Source organism: Amia ocellicauda, chromosome 11 (genome assembly GCF_036373705.1).
Source record: "Amia ocellicauda isolate fAmiCal2 chromosome 11, fAmiCal2.hap1, whole genome shotgun sequence".
Lineage (NCBI taxonomy): Eukaryota > Metazoa > Chordata > Actinopteri > Amiiformes > Amiidae > Amia > Amia ocellicauda.
Window position 1 is genome coordinate 1,231,653 of NC_089860.1, and position 23,348 is coordinate 1,255,000.

The following is a 23,348-nucleotide window of genomic DNA, read 5'->3' on the forward strand; positions in this document are numbered from 1 at the left end:
ATTAAAATGAGCTGAAATTAGAAGCCGCATCAGAAGCAACATTTTTATTTAATTTATGATGGTAGAAAGTTACAGAAATGTCAAAACATCAGTATCGGTATCGGCATCGGCCAATTATATGAACATCGGCAATCTGTATCGGCCAGTAATTTTCTTATCGGTGCATCCCTACTTGAAAGAGAAGGAAATTGAAGTAGGACTTTCTGTCAATGTTCAGGTGAAGAAACATTTTTCTTAAACATGCAGTTTATGTAGTTTCTTCTTACTTTACTGAATTTAACTCATATATTTGTTGTACTGCTGGGCTCATTAAGTTTAATATTAGAGAGAGGGAGGTGAACATTGAATTTGTATATATACAAGGCAGGTAGGTAAACCCAAAATGACCACAGAAAACTAGAGGCTAAAATTAAAGGAATAATTCATGCCAGAGTGTTTTGTGCAGAGATAACATCATGTTTTGGGTGGCTGGACAACTGGCCAATGTGTCAAACACCCAGGAAGAGATGTTAGCACAATATAATGAACAACCTGGAGTGCATTATTCCTATAATACAATGTTGCATGTACAGGGCAAGTGCATAGTTCAAACTGTACTGTATTTTTTTTACACAAGTCTCATCCCAGTTTTTTCTTTTGCTATTATAAAAATACAAATCAGTCTTCTAGAGTTGTTAGTGTCAAGAACTAGAGAGAACAGTGTAGGTGTAGGAGGTTCAGTCTAAAGAATTTTGCAATAGATATTGAGTTTGTTACGTTCATTTTACACCCTAAAAAATATACAGATCATTTGAAGTGACCCATTTATTGATCTGTTTAACATTTCTGGCATACCTGAAGGAAAATTCTGCAACATTTAAAGCCCTTGGAAATTGTATAACTGGGTGAGTAATACTGGGAAGCTAGGTGAGGATATTTGTAAATGGAGTGTGAGATGAATAACAATACTCACCGCTTTGTAATGTCTGTTTACCTCCGGAGAGAACACCACTGGGCAACATTCCAGTGGGAGTCAGTCCTTTCAGTGTCAAAACATTTTCACTCTCCTCTCTGTGGAGAGTTGACAATCTTATTAATACAAGGTACATGTCAAACAGGTGCATGCTGGGAGTCTATTTGAATTTGTATTATCTGAATTTATACTACAGAAAAGGCAATACTGAATCATTTTTTTGGTGTAAATACTAAGTAATTGCATATGCAGTGTACTTACACATCTTCATGTATAATTATGCAACAGAATATATAATTATGCATTACTTATGTTGCATATTTGCATAACTACACTGTACATACACTGTAAGCACATTCAGTAATTACTGAAAGCTTGCATTCAAATATTGCCTTTTTGTTCTAGTGTTTCCAGCTTTTTGCTGACTGCTTGCAAACATAATGTAGTTTAGCACAATTGATTTTATAAACGCCATACTTTTTCAGATCTATGCTCTGGTGACATAACATGAGATGACATGTTGTGTATCAATGTGTGTTCTTTATGTACCCATGGTACCTAAACCAAAGTAAATGAATTGCTCTAGTCATCCTTCTTTTTCTATGGTGAGACATTTCCCTGTGCAAAAAAGTCAGTTGGTAGGTTGATTTTACAGGCCAAGTAGAATTTCTTGAGTTGTTTATACAATAATATCTCATGGAAAACAGGCCATTGTTTATTTCAGGTTGCCCCACTTTTCCTTGAAGGAAGGCTTGAATTGATCTATCAAACTGATAGGTACTAATCCAGAGGTTAAGCACAGTTCCCACAGTATGTTGCACTGACATTGTTTTAGCTGCAGGAGCTGTTCAGCTGTTGGGGACAGAGAATCAGATTGGCCATTTTTCCTATGACCTATTTATATTTGTATGGATTTTTTCTGGAAAAACAGATTTCCAATATGCTCTTACCTTAGGACTGAAAACATTTTGGCCATCTTTCCTATGGCTCTTATCTTGTTCCTAATGACCTCCTTGCGAGCAGCTGCAGCGTTGGCTTTTAAAAACAAAACAAAGATACCAAACAGATGAGAAAATACATTTTCCAGCCAATATCAGAAAGTAGTTTACACAGGTTATTAGCTTTTCACTAAAAAGACTCTAAGCCAACTGTTGTCCTTTGATTGTCAGTTACTGGCTCTTGGTTGCCCTTAAATTGGATACTTTTGGAAATCAAGTGAGAGGGCACACACAATGGCTCTCCAGTTTAGTCTCCTGCATCACCAACCCTATTGCTGTGTGACCCTAGTTCCATATTTCATAATTATTCAGTAATTCAATAAAAGTATTTTCACAGTGCACCACAGTATACCCTGTGATTTGAACCTGAATAATACTAATTTAACATACATTATTTTGTGATATGCTGTTTAGCCGTTAAAACTTGTAGAAGACTATTTGAACTGAATTTGAGGCAGCTTAATTTTTTTTGGTCAATTTGTGAATAACAATGGTAATGCTGCAGTACTAAGCTGAGATATATCAGTCCTATTTAATAACTAGGAATAATAACCTGGCCAAGAGAGATGCAGTCAATTTAAAGAGGCAGAATATGTTTTATCAGCATGGTTGATATTTAATTGTGGAGTATGACTGATTTGCAGTATTGGTTCCAAAAGCTATTTGGAAGGGTTATGTGCAATATGGGCAGATTCTTGATTGGAGCAAGCAAATCAGCATTTATCTCTAGTTATAAGTATTACTTTAGCTATAATTTGCTAATCTATGTGGGCAATGTTTTTTTTTCCCCTTCTTTCTTCCAATGACTAGTGGGTGATCAAATAGAACGAAAGTGTCAATATGTATTCTATGTGCCAGGAGAATGGAAAATGTGTCATGAAATAAAAAAAGAGAGAAAAAGCTAAGACATCTAATTAATTCAATCTTGTTCTAAAAACAATAATAAACATTTATATTTAAAATAAGACATTTAGTAAACAGCAGTAAAGGTGAGACTGTAATGCACACATTGTCTTAAATCAGCAAGATGGGCCCGAAGACTCACTCTGATATGCTCAACTTTAATTATCCGTAGATGAAAAATGTGTCCATTTGTCTTACCGTCAAATATTTCATCACCATCATTCATGAGCTCATCATCAGAGCAAATATTCAAGACATTCACCAACATCTCTGTAACTAAAGTAGAGTTTAATTATGAGAATATTATTTGAAAATGTTAGTACTAGAATAAATTTAAAAAAAGTTTACTCCTTTGGTACAGAAACAAAAAAGGTTTTGACAATAAACACAATGTTTATATTTACATGAAATTAAAATGGATAACAGAACAATATAAGATATAAATGCAAGGTGCCTGTTAGTGGACTCTTTCTTTTATCTTTTGATAAAATGCTAACATGTTTTACAAAATAAGCTTTAAAACCTAAATAACATGATCATTAAGTAGATGTTGTAGCTTTGTGTGTATGCCCATTTTTTTTATTTTAATTTGATTATATTATGCATTCATTTTTTTATGTTATCACATTAACCTGGTTGAAATTGGTTAATTAAGTACACATTTTTTGGGAGTATAGTGAAAGTGTATGGGTCTGTTTTAATTCCTTAAGTGGTGTATTTTAGTAAACAGGCTATACCAGTGAAAAAAAGTACTGCCTCACTAAATGCATAGTAATATTGTTTTCATAGTTAATATTATTATTGGTTTTACTGAAGTAAACATTTATTCAACTAGGAAACCAATGTGGATGTAGTCAATACAACAACTGGTCAAATTAAACAGTCTAATAAGAACAAAAGCATGTAATTGTTATGTAGACATCAAAGGGCTAGAATACCAAAGCAAGAGAGAGGAGTACAACTGCTAAACAGTTGTACAAGACAGGTCATGTTTGCAAGGATGACAGAACAGCAGTGCAATGAAAATAATAGAGAGCACACAGAGAAAGAAACTCATCACACTCTACAATCTCCCATAGGTTCCTGACCTGTCTGCTAATATCCAGACCTTTCTAAGATAATAGAGATTCTGCTACTGATCATTATAATTTAATTATTATGTGTATTATGTTCTTAATGTCTTTATTGTATTCTTATGTTCTTAATGTCTTAAGTGTTTCTTTCTGAAACAGGAAATTGTCAACAAAGGCCTGTGGCCACTCAGCAGACACACAAAAATGTTTGGGCTTCCTACTGTAAAACCTAAAAAACATAAATTACTTATAACGTCACTATGTCATCATAACGTCTTACCTACATAATTATTTTGTAAAACCAAAACTTACCCTTTTCACCAACAAAGGGCAATGACCAGGTAAACACATCCATGAAATTAGGAAGCCAGTAAGGATGAGGTGAGCAGTTGAACTGTCGGATATTCATTACATTATTTTCATACTTCAGTACTGCAGCTAAAGAAAACAAGCCATCAACACTTTAGAGAAAAATAAGAAACCAAAAATGTATTGTTACAGACAAACAACTTTCCACCCATGTCTACTTGTTGCTTTCTATTTTTGTTTCTACTACTGATAAAACATTTAATTTTAAACAAATGAATACATACATAAATAAATAATTGTTTGGTTTATCCAAAAGTGTATTTTCCACAGTGACTTTCTTCATTCTCAAAATGTTTAATTATCAAGTGAAAAAAGGAACTATGTTTAATTATCTTGTTGATAATTTTATTTCACAGAAGGAAATGTCAAGATTTTAACATTTTTACAATACTACAATACTGTATTTATGTTATTCATTCATCACTTTAGTAGTGAGAATTCCAAACAGAATGTTTTTTTCCTAAAATAAACACTGCATATGCATATCAAGAGCAACACACACTTTGGCATTGTTTTAAGATTTGGACAAAAAATACTTAATCTTAAATACATGTGTTTTTCAAAAGTGCAAATTAAGTAAACAATGTACAAAAGTGTAACAACATATATTTGGAGCTATATAACATTTTGAATCTTGCAATACACATAACTGGCTTGGCACTATTCCAAGAGCTGCTGCTTTAATGGAATTATAAAAAAGATGTATGCAGTAGATGGCAACTTATTAAATGCTGTGGCTGTAATTATTCTACTTTTAAAACTATTAAAAAAATATTTAAATTATTTGTGTGTGTGAACTAAAACATCAGACATATTTAAACAATGGGTCAATTGCAACACATGTAAAGCAGCATACTAACTAGGGATGATCCCATGCTTAGTAAAGAGCTCCATTGTGCTAATATGCTACCTAAGTATCAATTGCAATGAACTTGGCCACTGAAATAAGTCCTCAACTATGTAAACAAATGCTCTCAATTGCCACGAACCCAAAGCAACCACTGCTGGCCTCTAGAGGATACTCAAGAATGAAAGTAAATCGGTCTAACTCTTTCTACAGAATAGAATTTTAGTACCATATTAAGTGGAACAATGGAACACATTTGAAAGTCCAAAAATGTACTGCCAGCTTAATATTGCACACACACACAAACTGTGTGTAACATAATTATATTTATATTCATATATATATATATATATATATATACACTCACCTAAAGGATTATTAGGAACACCATACTAATACTGTGATTGACCCCCTTTCGCCTTCAGAACTGCCTTAATTCTACGTGGCATTGATTCAACAAGGTGCTGAAAGCATTCTTTAGAAATGTTGGCCCATATTCATAGGATAGCATTTTGCAGTTGATGGAGATTTGTGGAATGCACATCCAGGGCACGAAGCTCCCGTTCCACCACATCCCAAAGATGCTCTATTGGATTGAGATCTGGTGACTGTGGGGGCCAGTTTAGTACAGTGAACTCATTGTCATGTTCAAGAATCCAATTTGAAATGATTCGACCTTTGTGACATGGTGCATTATCCTGCTGGAAGTAGCCATCAGAGGATGGGTACATGGTGGTCATAGAGGGATGGACATGGTCAGAAACAATGCTCAGGTAGGCCGTGGCATTTAAACGATGCCCAATTGGCACTAAGGGGCCTAAAGTGTGCCAAGAAAACATCCCCCACTCCATTACACCACCACCACCAGCCTGCACAGTGGTAACAAGGCATGATGGATCCATGTTCTCATTCTGTTTACGCCAAATTCTGACTCTACCATCTGAATGTCTCAACAGAAATCGAGACTCATCAGACCAGGCAACATTTTTCCAGTCTTCAACTGTCCAATTTTGGTGAGCTTGTGCAAATTGTAGCCTCTTTTTCCTATTTGTAGTGAAGATGAGTGGTACCTGGTGGGGTCTTCTGCTGTTGTAGCCCATCCGCCTCAAGGTTGTACGTGTTGTGGCTTCACAAATGCTTTGCTGCATACCTCGGTTGTAACGAGTGGTTATTTCAGTCAAAATTGCTCTTCTATCAGCTTGAATCAGTCGGCCCATTCTCCTCTGACCTCTAGCATCAACAAGGCATTTTCGCCCACAGGACTGCCGCATACTGGATGTTTTTCCCTTTTCACACCATTCTTTGTAAACCCTAGAAATGGTTGTGCGTGAAAATCCCAGTAACTGAGCAGATTGTGAAATACTCAGACCGGCCCGTCTGGCACCAACAACCATGCCACGCTCAAAATTGCTTAAATCACCTTTCTTTCCCATTCAGACATTCAGTTTGGAGTTCAGGAGATTGTCTTGACCAGGACCACACCCCTAAATGCATTGAAGCAACTGCCATGTGATTGGTTGGTTAGATAATTGCATTAATGAGAAATTGAACAGGTGTTCCTAATAATCCTTTAGGTGAGTGTATATATATATATATATATATGTGACCCCAGACCCCAGGGGAAGAGAATTAACAGGAGAATTAACAATCTGCTTCTGCTCGATTAAATGGGAGGCATTCCCATTCCTGATGTAGAGATGCAGGAGGAGACCCTGGGAGAGGAGTCAGAAGCAAGAGAACTACAGAACTTGTTTATGGTAATGGTCTTAGCGTTTGGACTTGGACTTTGAATATGGTTACAGATTAGATTTTTGGTTGTTTGTGGTATATTTAGAGTGGGATCTGTCTATTTGTGTAGTTTAGACACAACGAGGAGTTTTTGTCTGTATATTCTGATCACTGCACACTGTACATAATAAGTAAGAATGTCTTTGCACAGTACCCCACCTTGTGTTTCCTAACTTCATCTATAGAGCCCTGATAGTGCAGGTAAACCCCCAACAGTGTCACATATATATATATATATATATATATATATATATATATAACACACTGCGGGGTGTAATCTGTGAGGGGCGGTATGTGCATGTGAAACACCCTCCACATATTCTACTGATCATGCAGCTAGCTGCATGCCTGTCAGCCTGTGCAGGTGAGTGCACCTGTTCCTCATTACTAGCTGCATATAAGGGAGACACACTAGAAGTTAATTGCATAGTATGTATTGGTGCAGGAGGGCATAACAAGTGCAAACCGAAATGTCATGAGAATTATTGACGGCTTTGCTTGGATACCAATCTTCCCATGAGACCCTTGAATACACCATGCACCAGACAATGACGATGAATAACGACAACGACCCTGCCTAACAAAATGACTTAACAACCAGGATGGTCTGCCTGGTTTACTTCAGGAAACCGAATAGTGGCCTGAACACAGAAGAACAGTGTACTAAGTGCCCTAACCTGGGTTAGATGTTTATTTTTCTTTTACAGCCATATAAAGGCTTAACTTGTTTAACCCCAATAATCACACAGGATGCCCCGATCATGCACACCGTGTCACGATGTATATATATATATATATATATATATGTATATATATACTGTATCTAAAGAGGTACTCAACAACCCATCTGGCCAACGTGGTGAATTATGGCTAACAAACCCCCATGATGTTGAAAGGAAATAAATGGCCGTCAGTCCCTGGCAGCTGGATTGCCACTGGCCAAGGCAAGGCTGAAAGCAGAGGGTGCTAAAAATCACTGGGTATAGACAGACTTTTCTGACCCTGGCTACGTACAATTGCAGAACTCTCTCAAGTGAAACAGCACTTTGAGAATTTGAAAAATAACTCTGTATAATTAAATGGGACATTATAGGACTATAAGGAATGAAAATGGTCACACAAGGTGTTGGACACAGAGTCAGTACACAGAGACTGAAGAATAACATCATCACATTTAAACAGCACTTCTGACAGAGCAGCAAGAATAGTAAACCAGCTAACAAAGAGATATCAACTACAGATTGTCTAAGCCTATTTGCCTAGGTCAAGTCACTCTGATAAGGAAATAGAAGAAAAGGGACAACTATATGAAAAAGTAAGAAAAATCATGGGAGACTTCAATGCAAAAGTTGGAAAACAACAACATAACGAGTCCTCATTAGGTAAATATGGATATGGAGACAGAAATCAAAGAGCTAATAGATTAGTGGAATTTTTAGAAAACACAAATCTTTTAGCAAAATTTCTCTCTCCAATAATAATAATAAAAACATCTAGAAAATGGACCTAGAGAAGTCCTAATGGAGGAAAAAGTGATTAGATTATATCTTAATGAACTGTAAACATATAATTGAAGACTGTAGAGTCCTAACCAGATTCAATACTGGAAGTGACCACAGAAGGGTTCGGTGCAGAATTAATCTCAATGCCAAAGTGGAAAGAAGAAAACTAATGAAAAAAGCCAAGTGACTTAATGAACCTTAGAAATCGTCACACGGAGTACAAATTAGTATTGAAGAACTGCTTTAGAGTACTTTATGACCAACAAGAATGACTCACAATTATTTAATAACATATTGTGTAACACCATGGGAATTGAAAGAGAATTTGGAGGAATTAACACATCCCAAGCTGATAAAAAGATCTCTCAAGAAACAAGAGAACCTATGAACAAAAGAAGATAAATAAAATACAGTCAAGACCCCAAATCAAATTACTGAATATGTAAGAAAGTTTAACAGCAACCTAATTAAAGACTATATTGAAAATAATGTGAACATCAAAAATGCAAAACAACGCCTCGGAATAGGAAAGAATCAAATAAATGCCCTGAAAAATTATCATGGCACAACAATCAAAAACAGAGATGAGATTATCAGAAGAGAAGTAGAATTCTACAACAACAACAAAATTATAGTAGTGATGACAGCAGTAAATAATAAGAGTTATCAATGAACACAAATGAAATACCATATGTGATTCCAGAAGAAGTAGGCTATGCCATTAAGAAGATGAACAATGGAAAAGCAACTGGAGATGATGGAATCACAATGGAGATCCAAAAAGAAGCTGGAAAAGAAAATGAGAAGATTCTGGCAAAACTACACAAAATGTCTTAGAAATAAACAAATACCAGATAAATGGAACAATGCAAGTGTTATTCTCTTTCACAACAAAATGAAGATCCTAAGAACTATAGGCCCATTAATATCCTCCACAAAGGCATTAACACGTCACCTTCAAGACACACTGGACTTTGCCCGACCAAGACAACAAGTAGGATTCAGAAGTGGATATAACATGATGGACCATACACAAGTTGTACGAGAAGTATACATTATATACAAACTCAATCATCAAAGCTCTAAAAAAAAATTACATCGAGGAAACCTATATAACTCTTATTAAATATATCTTCAAAAATGCTACATCAACAATGCGAATTCACCAGACACTGATCAGATCAAGATTTGTAACGGAGTCGTCAAGGAGACAATCTCTACAAAACTCTTTACTGCAACTCTTGAAGAGTCCAAGACTTTGGACTGGGAAGAAAATGGAAGTTAAACTGAGCTTTTTTTGAATGATTTGCTAATCACATTTGCAAAAACACCTGAAGACCTGCAGATTCAATTTCAAGTATTCTCAGATGCTAGGAAGAAAACTGTACTAAAAATGTAACTGGGTAAAACAAATGTCATGTTTACCAGCTTTGTTAAATCTAAGTAATTTGAAGTAGATCAACAGATACTCTAAGAAGTTATGTCTACCTTGAACAACAAATCAGCACAGAAGGAGATATTATGGAAGAAATTAAAAGAAGTGGAAACATTGGATAGAGTGCAATTGAATGAAACAGCATGCTTTTGAAAGGAAATCTACCCACTTGCCTCCAGAGAAAAGTATTTGATGCATTCTACCAGTGCTCAGTTATGGATGAGAAACCTGGTCACTTAACAAAAATGATACAGAAACTGCTGACAACACAAAGGAGCATGGAAAGATGTATGTTTTCAATAACAAGAAGATATAGAAAAATAAATTAATGGTTCCAAAAACAAACTGAAATATGTGACATAACTGAGACTGAAAATATTAAAATGGCAAAGGCTGGACACATTGCAACTAGAACAGATGAACGATGGACAAAGGAAGTTACTGAATGGATCCCAAGAGATGAAAATAGATCTAGGCTGGGATTAAATCAAAACTTTGACCCACCTGCTAATAGAAAACCACAGAACTGTACTCAGTTGCGGCATCATTTTTATATAGATGCCACTTTCTTCTAATTATAAATGTAACCGCTATGATGTATAGGTTTGTAGTTTGCTATTAGTGGGTGATTTAATCCGACCCCTAGAAGATGACCACATAGAAGATGGGAAGATGAAATCCTTTGCAGGCATGACATGGAAAAGAGAAGCTGTAGATTGAAGCAAGTGGAAACATCTTGAGGAGGCCTCTAGCAGTGGATCGCTATAGGCAGATGGTGATGGTGAAGTTATATATATATATATATATATATATATATATATACCACAACCAGGTTTTACAATTACAAATTAGAAATTAACCAAAACAAATCACATAAGTTGCATGTATTTAATTTATAATAAAGCAGTACATATATAACATATAGCATAATAAAAAATATATTTCTTTAGCTATACATGATGCTACGTCTTCCTTTGCTTCCGCAGTGACCAACAACTGCCTGTCTCAAACAACATATGCACCTACTGTAAAGGCCTAAACACTAAATTACTAAAGGTCCAGCTATAAATTAAAAAACATTCTCAGAAATAAACAAAGTACAAATACATCATATGAAAGTCTTTAATGCTTCCTTTTATATCATACCAGACATGTACTATAAAACAAATTGTAAAATACGTTTCTAATTTTAAATAATTTCATGCTACATGGGATAGCAAAAAGGCTTTACTAGGTTTTTCCATGTATCACTTGGTATCCTATAGTATAGGTATAGAGTGTGCCCTGTTATTAATTTTAACATGCAATGAAAGAGACATGTATAACATTTTAAAGATATATATTAGATTGTAACATTACCATTTCTCACTATAACAAAACTATTTCCTAGTCCCAGCCAATTATAAGAGTACATTTTCCATACTACAATATTTCAATCCAACGACAATCTTATCCCCTCAATGATCAATCCTCTTGTTTGTTTTAATGACCAAACTGCCAAACGGCCAAACTGAGCGATCAGGGGAGAAGGGCCTTAGTCAGGGAGGTGACCAAGAACCTGATGGTCACTGTGACAGAGCTTCAGCGTGTCTCTGTGGAGAGAGGAGAACCTTCCAGAAGAACAACCATCTCTGCAGCACTCCACCAATCAGGCCTGTATGGTAGCCAGACGGAAGCCACTCCTCAGAAAAAGGCACATGACAGCCTGCCTGGAGTTTGCCAAAAGGCACCTGAAGGACTCTCAGACCATGAGAAACAAAGATTGAACTCTTTTTCCGGATGCACTGTAATATATATTGTTAAATGTATTAAATGTTCTGTTCTGTACCAAACAGTACATAAATTTACTTCAGCATTATGAACACAAAATAAAACATTTGTAGAGGTCTAATCTTCCAGCGGTATAACCTCAATGCTTCCCAATCTGAACAGCAAATATGAAAAGCAGTTGGTACAGTTTTTTTTTTTTTTTTTAAGATCTAAAATACCATAAATAATTACTGATTAGATGTGACAAAAGTGCAAACAGGATGTGGGCAACACACACTAAGTGTGTACAACTCACACCTTTGTAAGTCGGACGGGTGAATCCTCTGGTAACAGGATTAAAAACAAATTTTAGTGAATAAATATGGTGATGAGCTCGGAGAAGAAAGTCAATGCTAATAGATGTATTAGACAGGGACTATTTTTGTGTAATTAAAGTTTGTAACACTCACATTCTACTAAACTTTGCCTGATCAATATTATGTACTTTTTAATACTTTGTTTTTTAATATTTTGGCGTCCATTACAATATTAAATTTGTTTTCCCCACAAGCCAAAATTGGCAGCCACATTGTCTATCATTTTTATGGTGAGTTGCCATTTTTTCTCTGTGAATCTGGTGAATTTTTAATTGCAGTCCGTTGAGAGCCACCTAATGACTTTAACTACAGTTCGGAGATCAGAGGCTCACCAATAGAGTAAATGGTTAAAGAAAGATGCCCATAGTGATCATTTTATAAGGTTGATACATATGTTAGTAGCATGGCTTCAAGAATATTTTCACACTAAATAGATAAAAATGCATTTGGCTTTCATGTTTTTCCTTTCCAATTATTTTTCTTGGCACATTTATTTAACAGACAAAGAGCATTCTCAAGTGTTTTTGCCATGATATTTGAAAATATCCAATCATTGAAATGATCCCTATATTTTAACATAAACGCTACAATACTGTGTCTTTAGCTTACTGTGTAGTGATCACAAGACAAGTAGGCAAAAATACGAAGATTTAATATTTGAGCATGATGCAAATCAATGTAACTAACAATAATAAAACAGATTTTAAAACAGAGTGCCTATAATTCATCATATTCCAATTGCATATTCGACCATACTGGACATGAGTGATGAAGGTGGAGGGTACAATGTCAACCCACACTAGATGAAACATGACAAAAAATGCAAAATACAAAATAACCCTGCCCTGCATTATTATTGGATATACTATGATAACTCTAGATTAGTGTATTTTCCTTTTTTTGATACTTTCCTTTATTCATTTCGAAAGCAAAAGTGATACATTATTATTGTTTTTGATTTTATTAGTATTATAACAGGTGGAGTGCACACTCTTTATCAATGATTCATTAATTGAATAATTAGCCCCCTATGAAAGAGATCAGACTGGTTTTAATTTACCCAGAATGCATTAACAGAATGCAACATGTTAATTCACTTTTATTTAATTGTTGTGTAGTAGTGGTTTTATTGTTTTTTTAATCTAATTTTGGAACGGGCCGGGTCGTGTACTGTACGTGTACTTCTTTTTCTATGTACTCTCCAAGCTAACATTCAGTTGGATCTAATAACAATTTAAACAGAGCAACAGCTGGTGGCAGCATATTTTTAACATCTTTAATTGTTTTATTCCTATTTGTAACCCTCTTTTATTTGTATCTTTGTCTCCAGGTTCCTCTTGCGATGTTTCGACACATGTGTGTGTGTATATATATATATATATATATATATATATATATATATATCAGCTGACATTGTGAATTATGTGCAGTCAAAACTCTTGCTTTCCCTCCCCTTGGACACCACTAGGTGGTGTAGTTTTTCTGCTGGTTGATAGAGTTCATACACAATTTGTTCTATTCACCTTAGTTTTGTAGAGGTTTCAACATTTGCCATGTTTTCATCATAATAATAATAATAATAATAATAATAATAATAATAATAATAATAATAATAATAATAAAGTGTTTTTTTAATTTACTATTAAAATGATAGGTTGCAAATGCAACCCCAGTTATCCGAGAAAGAGAAACTGCCCAGAGGGCGAAGGGGAGTAACTGCATAGCCCCTCGAAGAATAACCTGATACTATCTTTTGTAGTATTTTTTCAAACTATAATCTTTTAAGAGGTTGGCAAAGTCAGAAGTTCAATAAGGGGTGCTGTGTTAAAAGCATACACCACATTGGTACATTCATCCATCATTCATTCTTGTAATTATGTTGTTGTTTTTGTTCAACCCTACATCATCAAAATGATTATTATCCGTAGTAGTAGCAGAATTATGTACATAATGTATATGTATATACACATTAAATACAAATGAAAGTAAGAGCTTCAAAGCTGAGAAAGACAGGAAAGTAAGTACTGCTATTGAGCTCTTACTTCACTCATGTTCTGACCAGGCTTTACAGAACACACTGCTTAACTGGTATGTGGGTGGGTAAACTTTAGACAACATACACCTATCAGCCATAACATTATGACCACCTGCCTAATATTGTGTAGGTCCCCCTTTTGCCGCCAAAACAGCCCTGACCCATTGAGGCATGGACTCCACTAGACCTGTGGTGTGCTGTGGTATCTGGCACCAAGACGTTAGCAGCAGATCCTTTAAGTCATGTAAGTTGCGAGGTGGGGCCTCGATGGATTGGACTTGTTTGTCCAGCACATCCCACAGGTGCTCGATTGGATTGAGATCTGAATTTGTATGCCAAGTCAACACCTTAAACTCGTGATTCATCAGACCAGGCCACCTTCTTCCATTGCTCCGTGGTCCAGTTCTGATACTCACGTGCCCATTGTAGACGCTTTTGGCAGTGGACAGGGGTCAGCATGGGCACCCTGACTGGTCTGCGGCTACGCAGTCCAATACGCAACAAACTGCGATGCACTGTGTGTTCTGACACCTTTCTATCAGAACCAGCATTAACTTTTTCAGCAATTTGAGCTACAGTAGCTTGTCTGTTGGATCGGACAACACGGGCCAGCCTTCGCTCCCCACGTGCATCAATGAGCCTTGGCCGCCCATGACCCTGTCGCCGGTTCACCGCTTTTCCTTCCTTGGACCACTTTTGATAGGTACTGACCACTGCAGACCGGGAACACCCCACAAGAGCTGCAGTTTTGGAGATGCTCTGACCCAGTCGTCTAGCCATCACAATTTGTCCCTTGTCAAAGTCGCTCAGATCCTTACTTTTGACCATTTTTACTGCTTCTAATACATCAACTTTCAGGACAAAATGTTCACTTGCTGCCTAATATATCCCACCCACTGACAGGTGCCATGATAACGAGATTATTAGTGTTATTTACTTCACCTGTCAGTGATTATAATGTTATGGCTGATCGGTGTAAGTATAGTCGTCACCCCCACTGGGCAGGTCCTTCAGTTGCTGAGGATTCAAACATTTTCTGAACCAGCCTAATATTGCCTTAAAACAAATCCTATGGAGCCCACTAAGTCTGATATAACTAAGAGCCCAGTTTGAATAAAAATGCAGAAAACCCAGGACCATGGTACGACTGCTTTAGAAGTCCAGAAGCCGACTCCCTTTTTGTGGTAACAGATAAATATTTATATATACATTCATAGTGATAACTGCAAATTCATTAACATGATCTTATCTGAAAACCAGGATCTGTCCCTTGAGCAAAATATTTTCATAAAAACCTTTATTTAATGGAACTGAGAATTGATTTACTCGTTTTTACACTGACACTATTTTTGCAGTCAGACTATTCTGGGAACAATCATTATAGGGATGATGTAGCATGGAGTATTGAAACAAGTTTTCACTATTACAACATCAGGTGGTTTAAGGCACAACACTTTACATACTCAATATTTCCATTTTGCAGGGGATTTTACATAAACAATAGGATACTTCACATTCACAGATCACAGTATTGTAAAGTGTTTTTATATCTGCTAAACTGTCAGACTTGACCTTTAAGATGAATATTAAAGTAGTCCTACACAGGTATTGGAAATCATCATTGCTGAAAACCACAAAAATATATTTTAGACATCTGTGAATGTTTTGCCTTCATCAACTTTATATTCAAACATGAAATGTTTAAACTTTGCAAGAGGTCAATATGTGTTCTTTCACATATTTTATATTATTCTCAGATGGGATTGAGATTGACTCATTCTCTGTGCAGTTTATTTTGCTAGTAATCTGATTCTCTCAGACTTTTCATCCAAATGTGCGTCGGCATGATAACTTCACATGCAAATAACCACACATGGAAACTCTACCACTGTATCTGTTTTCAAATATTTGGTAATACTCTTAGCAGCCCTTTCTAGTCTTGTTCTAGGTTGATTTAAATTCTAACAAATAGATTTAAATATGCAGACAAATAGAAACGAAAACCCCTTGTATTTTCCTGAGGTTAAATGTAGAGAGCTGCAGGGATCTGTTTTTGGACAAATGCTATTCCTACTCTATGTGCTTCTGTTAGGTGATATGATGCATATACCCAATATCAAAGTACACTGTTATGCAGAGGATACACAATTGTGTTTACAGTTAGGTCCATAAATATTTGTACAGTGACACAATTTGTCATCATTTTGGCTCTGTATGCCACCACAATAGATTTGAAAGGAAACAATCAATCAATTAAGTGTAGTCTTCCATCATAATTTGAGGGTAGTTACATCCAAATTGGGTGAACAGTGTAGGAATTACATCCATTTTTGTATGTGGTCAAACGTATTTGGACAAACTAACATAATCATGAATTAAATTGTGAGTTTCAATACTTGGTTACAAATCCTTTGCAGTCAATGACTGCCTGAAGTCTGGAACCCATAGACATCACCAGATGCTGGGTTTCTTCCCTGGTGTTGCTCTGCCAGGCCTGTACTGCAGCTGTCTTTAGTTCCTGCTTGTTCTTGGGGCATTTTGTCTTCAGTTTTACCTTGAAATGCATGCTCAGTTGGATTCAGGTCAGGGGATTGACCTGGCCATTGCAGAACATTGCACTTCTTCACCTTAAAAAAGTCTTGGGTTGCTTTCACAGTATGATTCGGGTCATTGTCCATCTGCACTGTGAAGCATCGTGTCAGCAGTCACATCATCAATAAATACAAGGGGACCAGTTCCCTTGGCAGCCATACCATACCATACCATGCCCATGCCATAACATGCTTCACAGATGAGGTGGTATGCTTCGGATCATGAGCAGTTCCTTCCCTTCTCCATACTCTTCTCTGCCCATCATTCTGGTACAAGTTGATCTTTGTCTCATCAGTTTATACTAGGATGTTGTTCCAGAACTGTACAGGGTTCTTTAGATGTTTTTTGGCAAACTCTAATCTGGTCTTCCTGTTTCCTATTTACATCTTGTGGTAAACCCTCTGTATTTACTCTGGTGAAGTCTTCTCTTGATTTTTTACTTTGACACAGAAACCCATGCCTAAAACCCAGCATCCGGTGATGTCTATGGGTTCCAGACTTCAGGCAGTCATTGACTGCAAAGGATTTGCAACCAAGTATTGAAACTCATAAATTAATTCATGATTATGTTAGTTTGTTCATATACTTTTGAACCCCTAAAATTGGGTGGACCACATATAAAAATGGGTGTAATTCCTACACCGTTCACCCTCAAATTAAAGATGAAAGTCTACACTTAAAGAACATCTTGATTGTTTCCTTTCAAATCCATTGTGGTGGTGTACAGAGCCAAAATGATGACAATTGTGTCACTGTCCAAATATTTATGGACCTAACTGTATGTATGAACCCTTAAGATACTATATCTATAAATAACATGTTTCTGTGTATCTCTGAGATAAACATTTAGGTGACACATTTCCTTATGCACAATTCAGAAAAAGAAAAAGGTTTTAATATTAGACCAACAAAAAATATTGGCAATGCAATATTGTCTGGCTTAAATTATTATGACTTTTACCCCAGACCTAATACACTAGCATGTAAACTAGGTCTTAGCTTTGATCCAAACTGCCCTTTTGATATGCACATTAAAAATGTGTCCAGAACGTCATTCCTTCATCAATTATTTTGGGTATACCAAACTGAGTCATCAGTTAGACCAAAACAGAGCTTTAAATAAAACAAAAAATTTGATCATATTACTCCATTTCTTGCATGCCTTCATTGGCTCTCAGTAAAGTATAGGATTGACCTTAAGGTTCTACAGTTAACCAATAAAATGCTAAAAATAAAGTTAGCCCCTGTATACCTAAGTGAGCTTGTAGACTTATACACACCTGGTCAACCACTCCGGTCCCAGGATGCCAGCAACCTGGTAGTCCCTAAAATTAGCGAGAAAAACACAGGAGATAGAGCATTTAGCTACAGGGCCCCTAAAATGTGGAATGATCTACTCGCCCATGTTAGAGATCCTTTTTCTGTTTCAGCCTTTAATCCAGGCTGAAAACCTGTTTCTTTACAAAATTCCCTCCTTTACAACCTTAGTACTGCTGATGTTTCTGGACACATTGCACAATAACCTAGGTTGTTATTCTGCTCCCCTCTTGCACACTATATTAACAGGTCTCTATTGTTTGCGACGCATGGATGGCCACTCAGGTCCATGGTGGCCATCAAGCAATCCCAGAGACAACTAATCAGAAAGGCTGACATTTCGGACATGACCTAGAGGGTAAACTAGGAACCTTCTGAGGGCAGAATATATGTGGAAGTCACAGAACCCCTGGTGGCATAACCTGGACTTTATCCATCAAACATACAATGTTGAAAAAAAACATAGGCTCTAGAGATGTATTTTCTATTATAACAGCCTCTGATATCCTATAGAAGTTTTTGTTTTTCTCTCTTCTGTGCATGTTGTATATATATATTTTTTTTTTCACTGTGAGAAATGTGGCAAACTGTTGCAAAGGGTGCTATACTACATTTCAATTGAATGTTATTAATCAGTTTTAAATGGCAAGGTTTGATGGAAAACTTTGACTATAAAGTGGTGATACTCTATTGTTTATAAGTGGATCAATAGCCTAATACATAGGTCACAAGCCCAATCACAAAGGATTGCTTCAGTTCAGAAAAATACAATGTGCTCCTACTGTATTTCAGGGTATAATCGATTTAAATGCATTGGACAATATTATCTGTCATCAGAATGCATTCTAATTACTTGCCACAATTATTTAGATTTCAGAATTATTTTTGGATAGAGATTAACTTAGAAGGAATTCCTGTTTCTACTTCTAAACTGAAGTGCATGTGTTTTGTTTCTTTCACAATATAATTGCTATTTTCAACCACAAACTGTTCCCAGGAGTGGGGGGGGTGGTAGCGGATTGGATTGGAACGTTGGCCCACAAGTGGCTGAGCAGTCTGCTGTTTGCTATCCTGCTCTTGATTGTATCCTTCCCATTATACTTCCCATTGCATTCAGCTCCCTTTGGGAGCTATTTTCTCCAGTTTTATGTACACAGCCTAATATTATCTCACTGTTTGTGAAAAAGGTTTACTGTTACTAATATTAAAATAAATAATGACCCGCAAAATATCCCAGTATCAAAACAAAACAATTTATGGTTGTAAACCCAGCCATTTTGCAGGTGCCCCTTTTGCTGCAAGGGAAAGAGGAGTGGTGTTACATCACTTTACCAAATCTATCAAACTTCAGTGATAAATAAATAAACTTGTGCTACTGTCCATTTTTAACAGACAATATTGAAGGTGTTGAAATATTTTGTGAATTAAGGAAAATGTAATAACATAACCATAACCATTCTGGTAATTGCAAAAACCTTTGTTATTGTTAAAAATCAAATATCAATGAGTTGATGACAATTACATAAATGTGGTGCATAGCACACCATTACCCCCTTCCCAAAATAATATTCATTCATGAAGCCTATATGTAGTGCTAGATACGAGGAACTAATTGGAGGACATATGTTATATACGTCATTATGCAAAACTTCACAGGGGCCATTGCACAATGATATTATTTTTAATAGTCTTACATTAGAATTTTGGTTAAGGGGAAAAATACAAAAAAATATAAATATTTTTGTTTAGGTATCACAACACATTAATTTAGAATCTTTTGACTGTATTGTAATCAATTCAATTCAATCAATTTTGCCAGCAGTTGTTAAAAGACACATCCCATACAACCTGATTTGAAATGGAGTGTAAATGAATCAGATCCTTAAGCTAGGCTCACACTACATGAATTTTAGCTCGATTTGGCCATCCCGACAAATCTGCGTGACGACAAGCAGCTTGGGTGGGGCACATGCCCAGTACTGATGAACATGTAGTGTGAGGGTCCACAATGCAAATGCTTGCCCTCCGATCCAATCGTTAGGTAGTCAGAGCTGCTACGATAATATCAAATGTGTTTAATATGTACGACTAGACTTGGCACGGGTCGTGTTGTGTGAGATGATCAGGTACACATTCTGAGAGGGGAGATGGCAGCAGCCAATGAGAGTTGTGCTGATTGAAGAAAAAACAAACAAACATTCATTCAAATTCTTCAAATAACAATGGTCAGGGGCAGGTGAAAATACTCTAATACAGGGAAAATAATATGTACAAATACAAATACCAATTAGTATCTTTAATTGACCAAGGTCTGCACAAAATATTGATACCTATAATGCGATGATCATACTGTGGGATGGATATAGCCTGTGACTGTTAATCACCTCCACCTCTCAGAGAATACAGGCCATAATGCCCTCACCTTCCCAGCCATGTCTTCACCCACAGTCTCTTTTCTCTCTGCTTTTTTTGTCCGCACAGATGAACCTGGACAAGGGCGTCTGCTAAGAAATAAATAATAATAATAAAATAATAACTCACAAACAGCAACAGCGGTGAACTCATTAGCTTGTTTACTTTTTCTCTGGATGGATCACGTATGTTTTTACAAGATTTGGGGAGTTTCGAGTCTGTTTCAGAGACAAAATATTTCAGATCAGTCATTAAGTGTGGGACAACCTGTACTTAAATGATCATGTAGTGTGCACTCCTTCATGATGCAAAATACATAAATATGGTGAAAGCTGTTTAAGTGTGAGCTGCCCACTGTTCTCAAAATCGGGTCGGATTGTAGGAATAGTGTAGTGTGAGCCTAGCATTAGCCTTGCATCTGAAGTCATCTGAAGTCAAAATCAGTACTGCAATAGGGCACTCAACTCTTTATTATGCTGGAGTTTGTAAAGGAATACATTGATTATCTCTTCATCACTGCACAATGCCTCCTAATGAGTTTGAAAAGGTCTCAGGTCAGTTTGACTCTTGGAAAATGCATTCAAATCTCAAGCCCTCCCTTAATATGGTCAACAAATAAAACGAAGAACAGTCTACAATATCGTGTAATCATGTCTGTCTGATCAGCACAGTCCTCTAAAATCATTTACTTATTAATATAGTAAGAAAGCCCAGGAAGAGCGTAGTGTAATTGGCCTACATACAAGATTTGATAGTTCACAGAAAAGTGAAGTTCAGGGAAACCAGAACTATAGTCCATTCCAACTAATGAATATATCCATATGAGCAAAAATAATTAAAAGGCCTTGGCGCTTAATATGAATATTAATATGAAACAGAAGAATCCCTGTAATTATTTGCTGATTTTATGGAAGTAATGAAAATAACATTTGATCTCACCCAAATCTGTGGTGGATGAATAGTATAGATGCACCTGCAAATTGTGAAGGCTTAATCTACATCAGTCTGATTTGAAACCAAATGATTCAGTCTTGCACGTGTAACTCAGTGTCATTTTCCCGACATATACTGTAAGTGGGAAAAACTGAACTGTTAAGATTCTACAGATGGCTTTTCCTAGACAAACATTCAAATATGCTAATTTGTAATACGGAACAAACCTAGCCAGACAGCTACAAAATAAACAATAGCACACAAATTCAATAAAGAATTCTGTACTGGAAATCATTACTTCAACACCCTGACAATGTGTAATGTTTTTCACTTATACATGAGTAGATCTACAAATATGTGAAATACTTTTGTGATATTGATGCCATTGAAATGAACTTCCAGAAGGAATTTAGTTAATGAACCACCAAAGACACCCTCTTCAGATTGCTTCTTCACTACAAGGTTTGAAAAGTTCTAAATGTACAGCAGCATACCAGATTAGCGTAAATTAGCTAAAGAAAATTCTGATTGGTATGCAGAAATTAAGTAACCAGATCATGGTGCTACACACTGAGAACTCATCATTTAACAGCAGTCAGAGGTAGAACATACTGTGATGTTCAGAACATATGATTAACATAGCACTGTTGTCAACTACATTGTCATTTGCTGAAACAATATCAATTGAATGAATTTCAATTTAAGTTCCCTATGTCATTAATTGAGCAGGTAAAGGTTTATGAGGAGGAAAACCCTCACACTAAATCTCTACACAAACTGGAAATTAATTAATCATTACTTTACTATTTCCAAAAAACGTTTGGTTGCAAAGTCACCAATGGGCTCTTATGTACAGTCAATCATTTGGCATGCCCCTTGATACAGCCCACGTACACTGCAAACAGGCAAAATACCCTTTTTGTCTAGCCAAATAAGACCAATAACAGGAGCCCTGAAAGGTGGGGAATTATTTCTTAATTTCAGATAACCAAGGTTGCATTCACAACCCAATGTTATCTTACAATTTAAAAACAGTTCCCCAGAGGGTGTTGGGAGACTGTCTACCTATTTGACCACGATAGAGGACAGGTTGGCAGAGACACCTGCAAGAGAACGCAATGGAATAGTGGAACACCACACCCAAGGAACTCTCCAGAAACTCGACCTGCTCTAATGGTCTAATCAAATCAAATCAGGCGCACACAAGGGGATGGATCAGAGCTCAGTATGTCCAGCCTGAAAAACAGCTAAACTCAGCTCAACCCTCCATAACAATTTCTGAGGCAACACACATAAAATAATAAGAACAGATGAAGCACTACTCAAACATACAACCAATACAAGTGCAGGGAGAAACTGAACCTGATCAGACAGGTTAGGACATGTCAGAACAGCAGCAGAAAGAGAATGGAGCAACACTCAAACATCCTGCCAGTAAAAGAGCAGGGAGAAACTCAACCTGTATTGACCTTTAAACAAGCCCAGCATATGCATTACAAATGATGAAGCAATGCAATGTCAACAAAAGAGTTCACCTTGCTCTGACAGATCAGAAAAAAAAAATACCCAGAAGATAAGGAATGGATGGAGCAATGTCCAATATCCATCCAGTAAAAGAGCAGGGAGAAATCTAACCTGCTCTGAGCATCTAACAAAAGTCAACACAGGCACTGTAAGGGATGGAGCAGCGCTCAACAGATCCAGCATGTAAAAATGCATACAAGTGGGTGGTGTAATAGTTCACCGTAGTACATCCCACAAGCGGGCGCCCTGAAATAGCACCCATTAAGTAGCCATACCACATGTGGAATGCACCAATAGCCACTCTGGCAACTGGAGGCCAACTGACTCTTAAGCCAGGGCAATGACATCCACAATCCAATGAGACATACATAGGGCAGCATGGCAAACAAATAACTGATCAGTCTACAGAATAGAACACATCCTGTCAACATAACACTGCAATGCCCGCACAGGACAAAGCAAATGCAGACAGCACTCCTCTTTGGAAGACAAGGGAGGAGGATGGAAGCCATCAACACCACTGGTCTGTTGACATGGGAAAG

At 36.6% G+C, this 23,348-nt stretch overlaps 1 protein-coding gene across 1 annotated transcript in view; it reads right to left on the reverse strand.

Moving 5' to 3' along the window:
* Positions 1-23,348, reverse strand: part of LOC136762822 (protein phosphatase 3 catalytic subunit alpha) — a 237,348-nt gene that overhangs the window by 11,732 nt on the left and 202,268 nt on the right. The window contains exons 9-12 of the mRNA XM_066716361.1: positions 4,239-4,364; positions 3,052-3,129; positions 1,903-1,987; positions 953-1,050 (exon numbers count right to left, since the gene is read on the reverse strand). Of these exons, the coding sequence (XP_066572458.1) occupies positions 953-1,050; positions 1,903-1,987; positions 3,052-3,129; positions 4,239-4,364 (387 nt within the window). The remainder of the gene's footprint in view (positions 1-952; positions 1,051-1,902; positions 1,988-3,051; positions 3,130-4,238; positions 4,365-23,348) is intronic.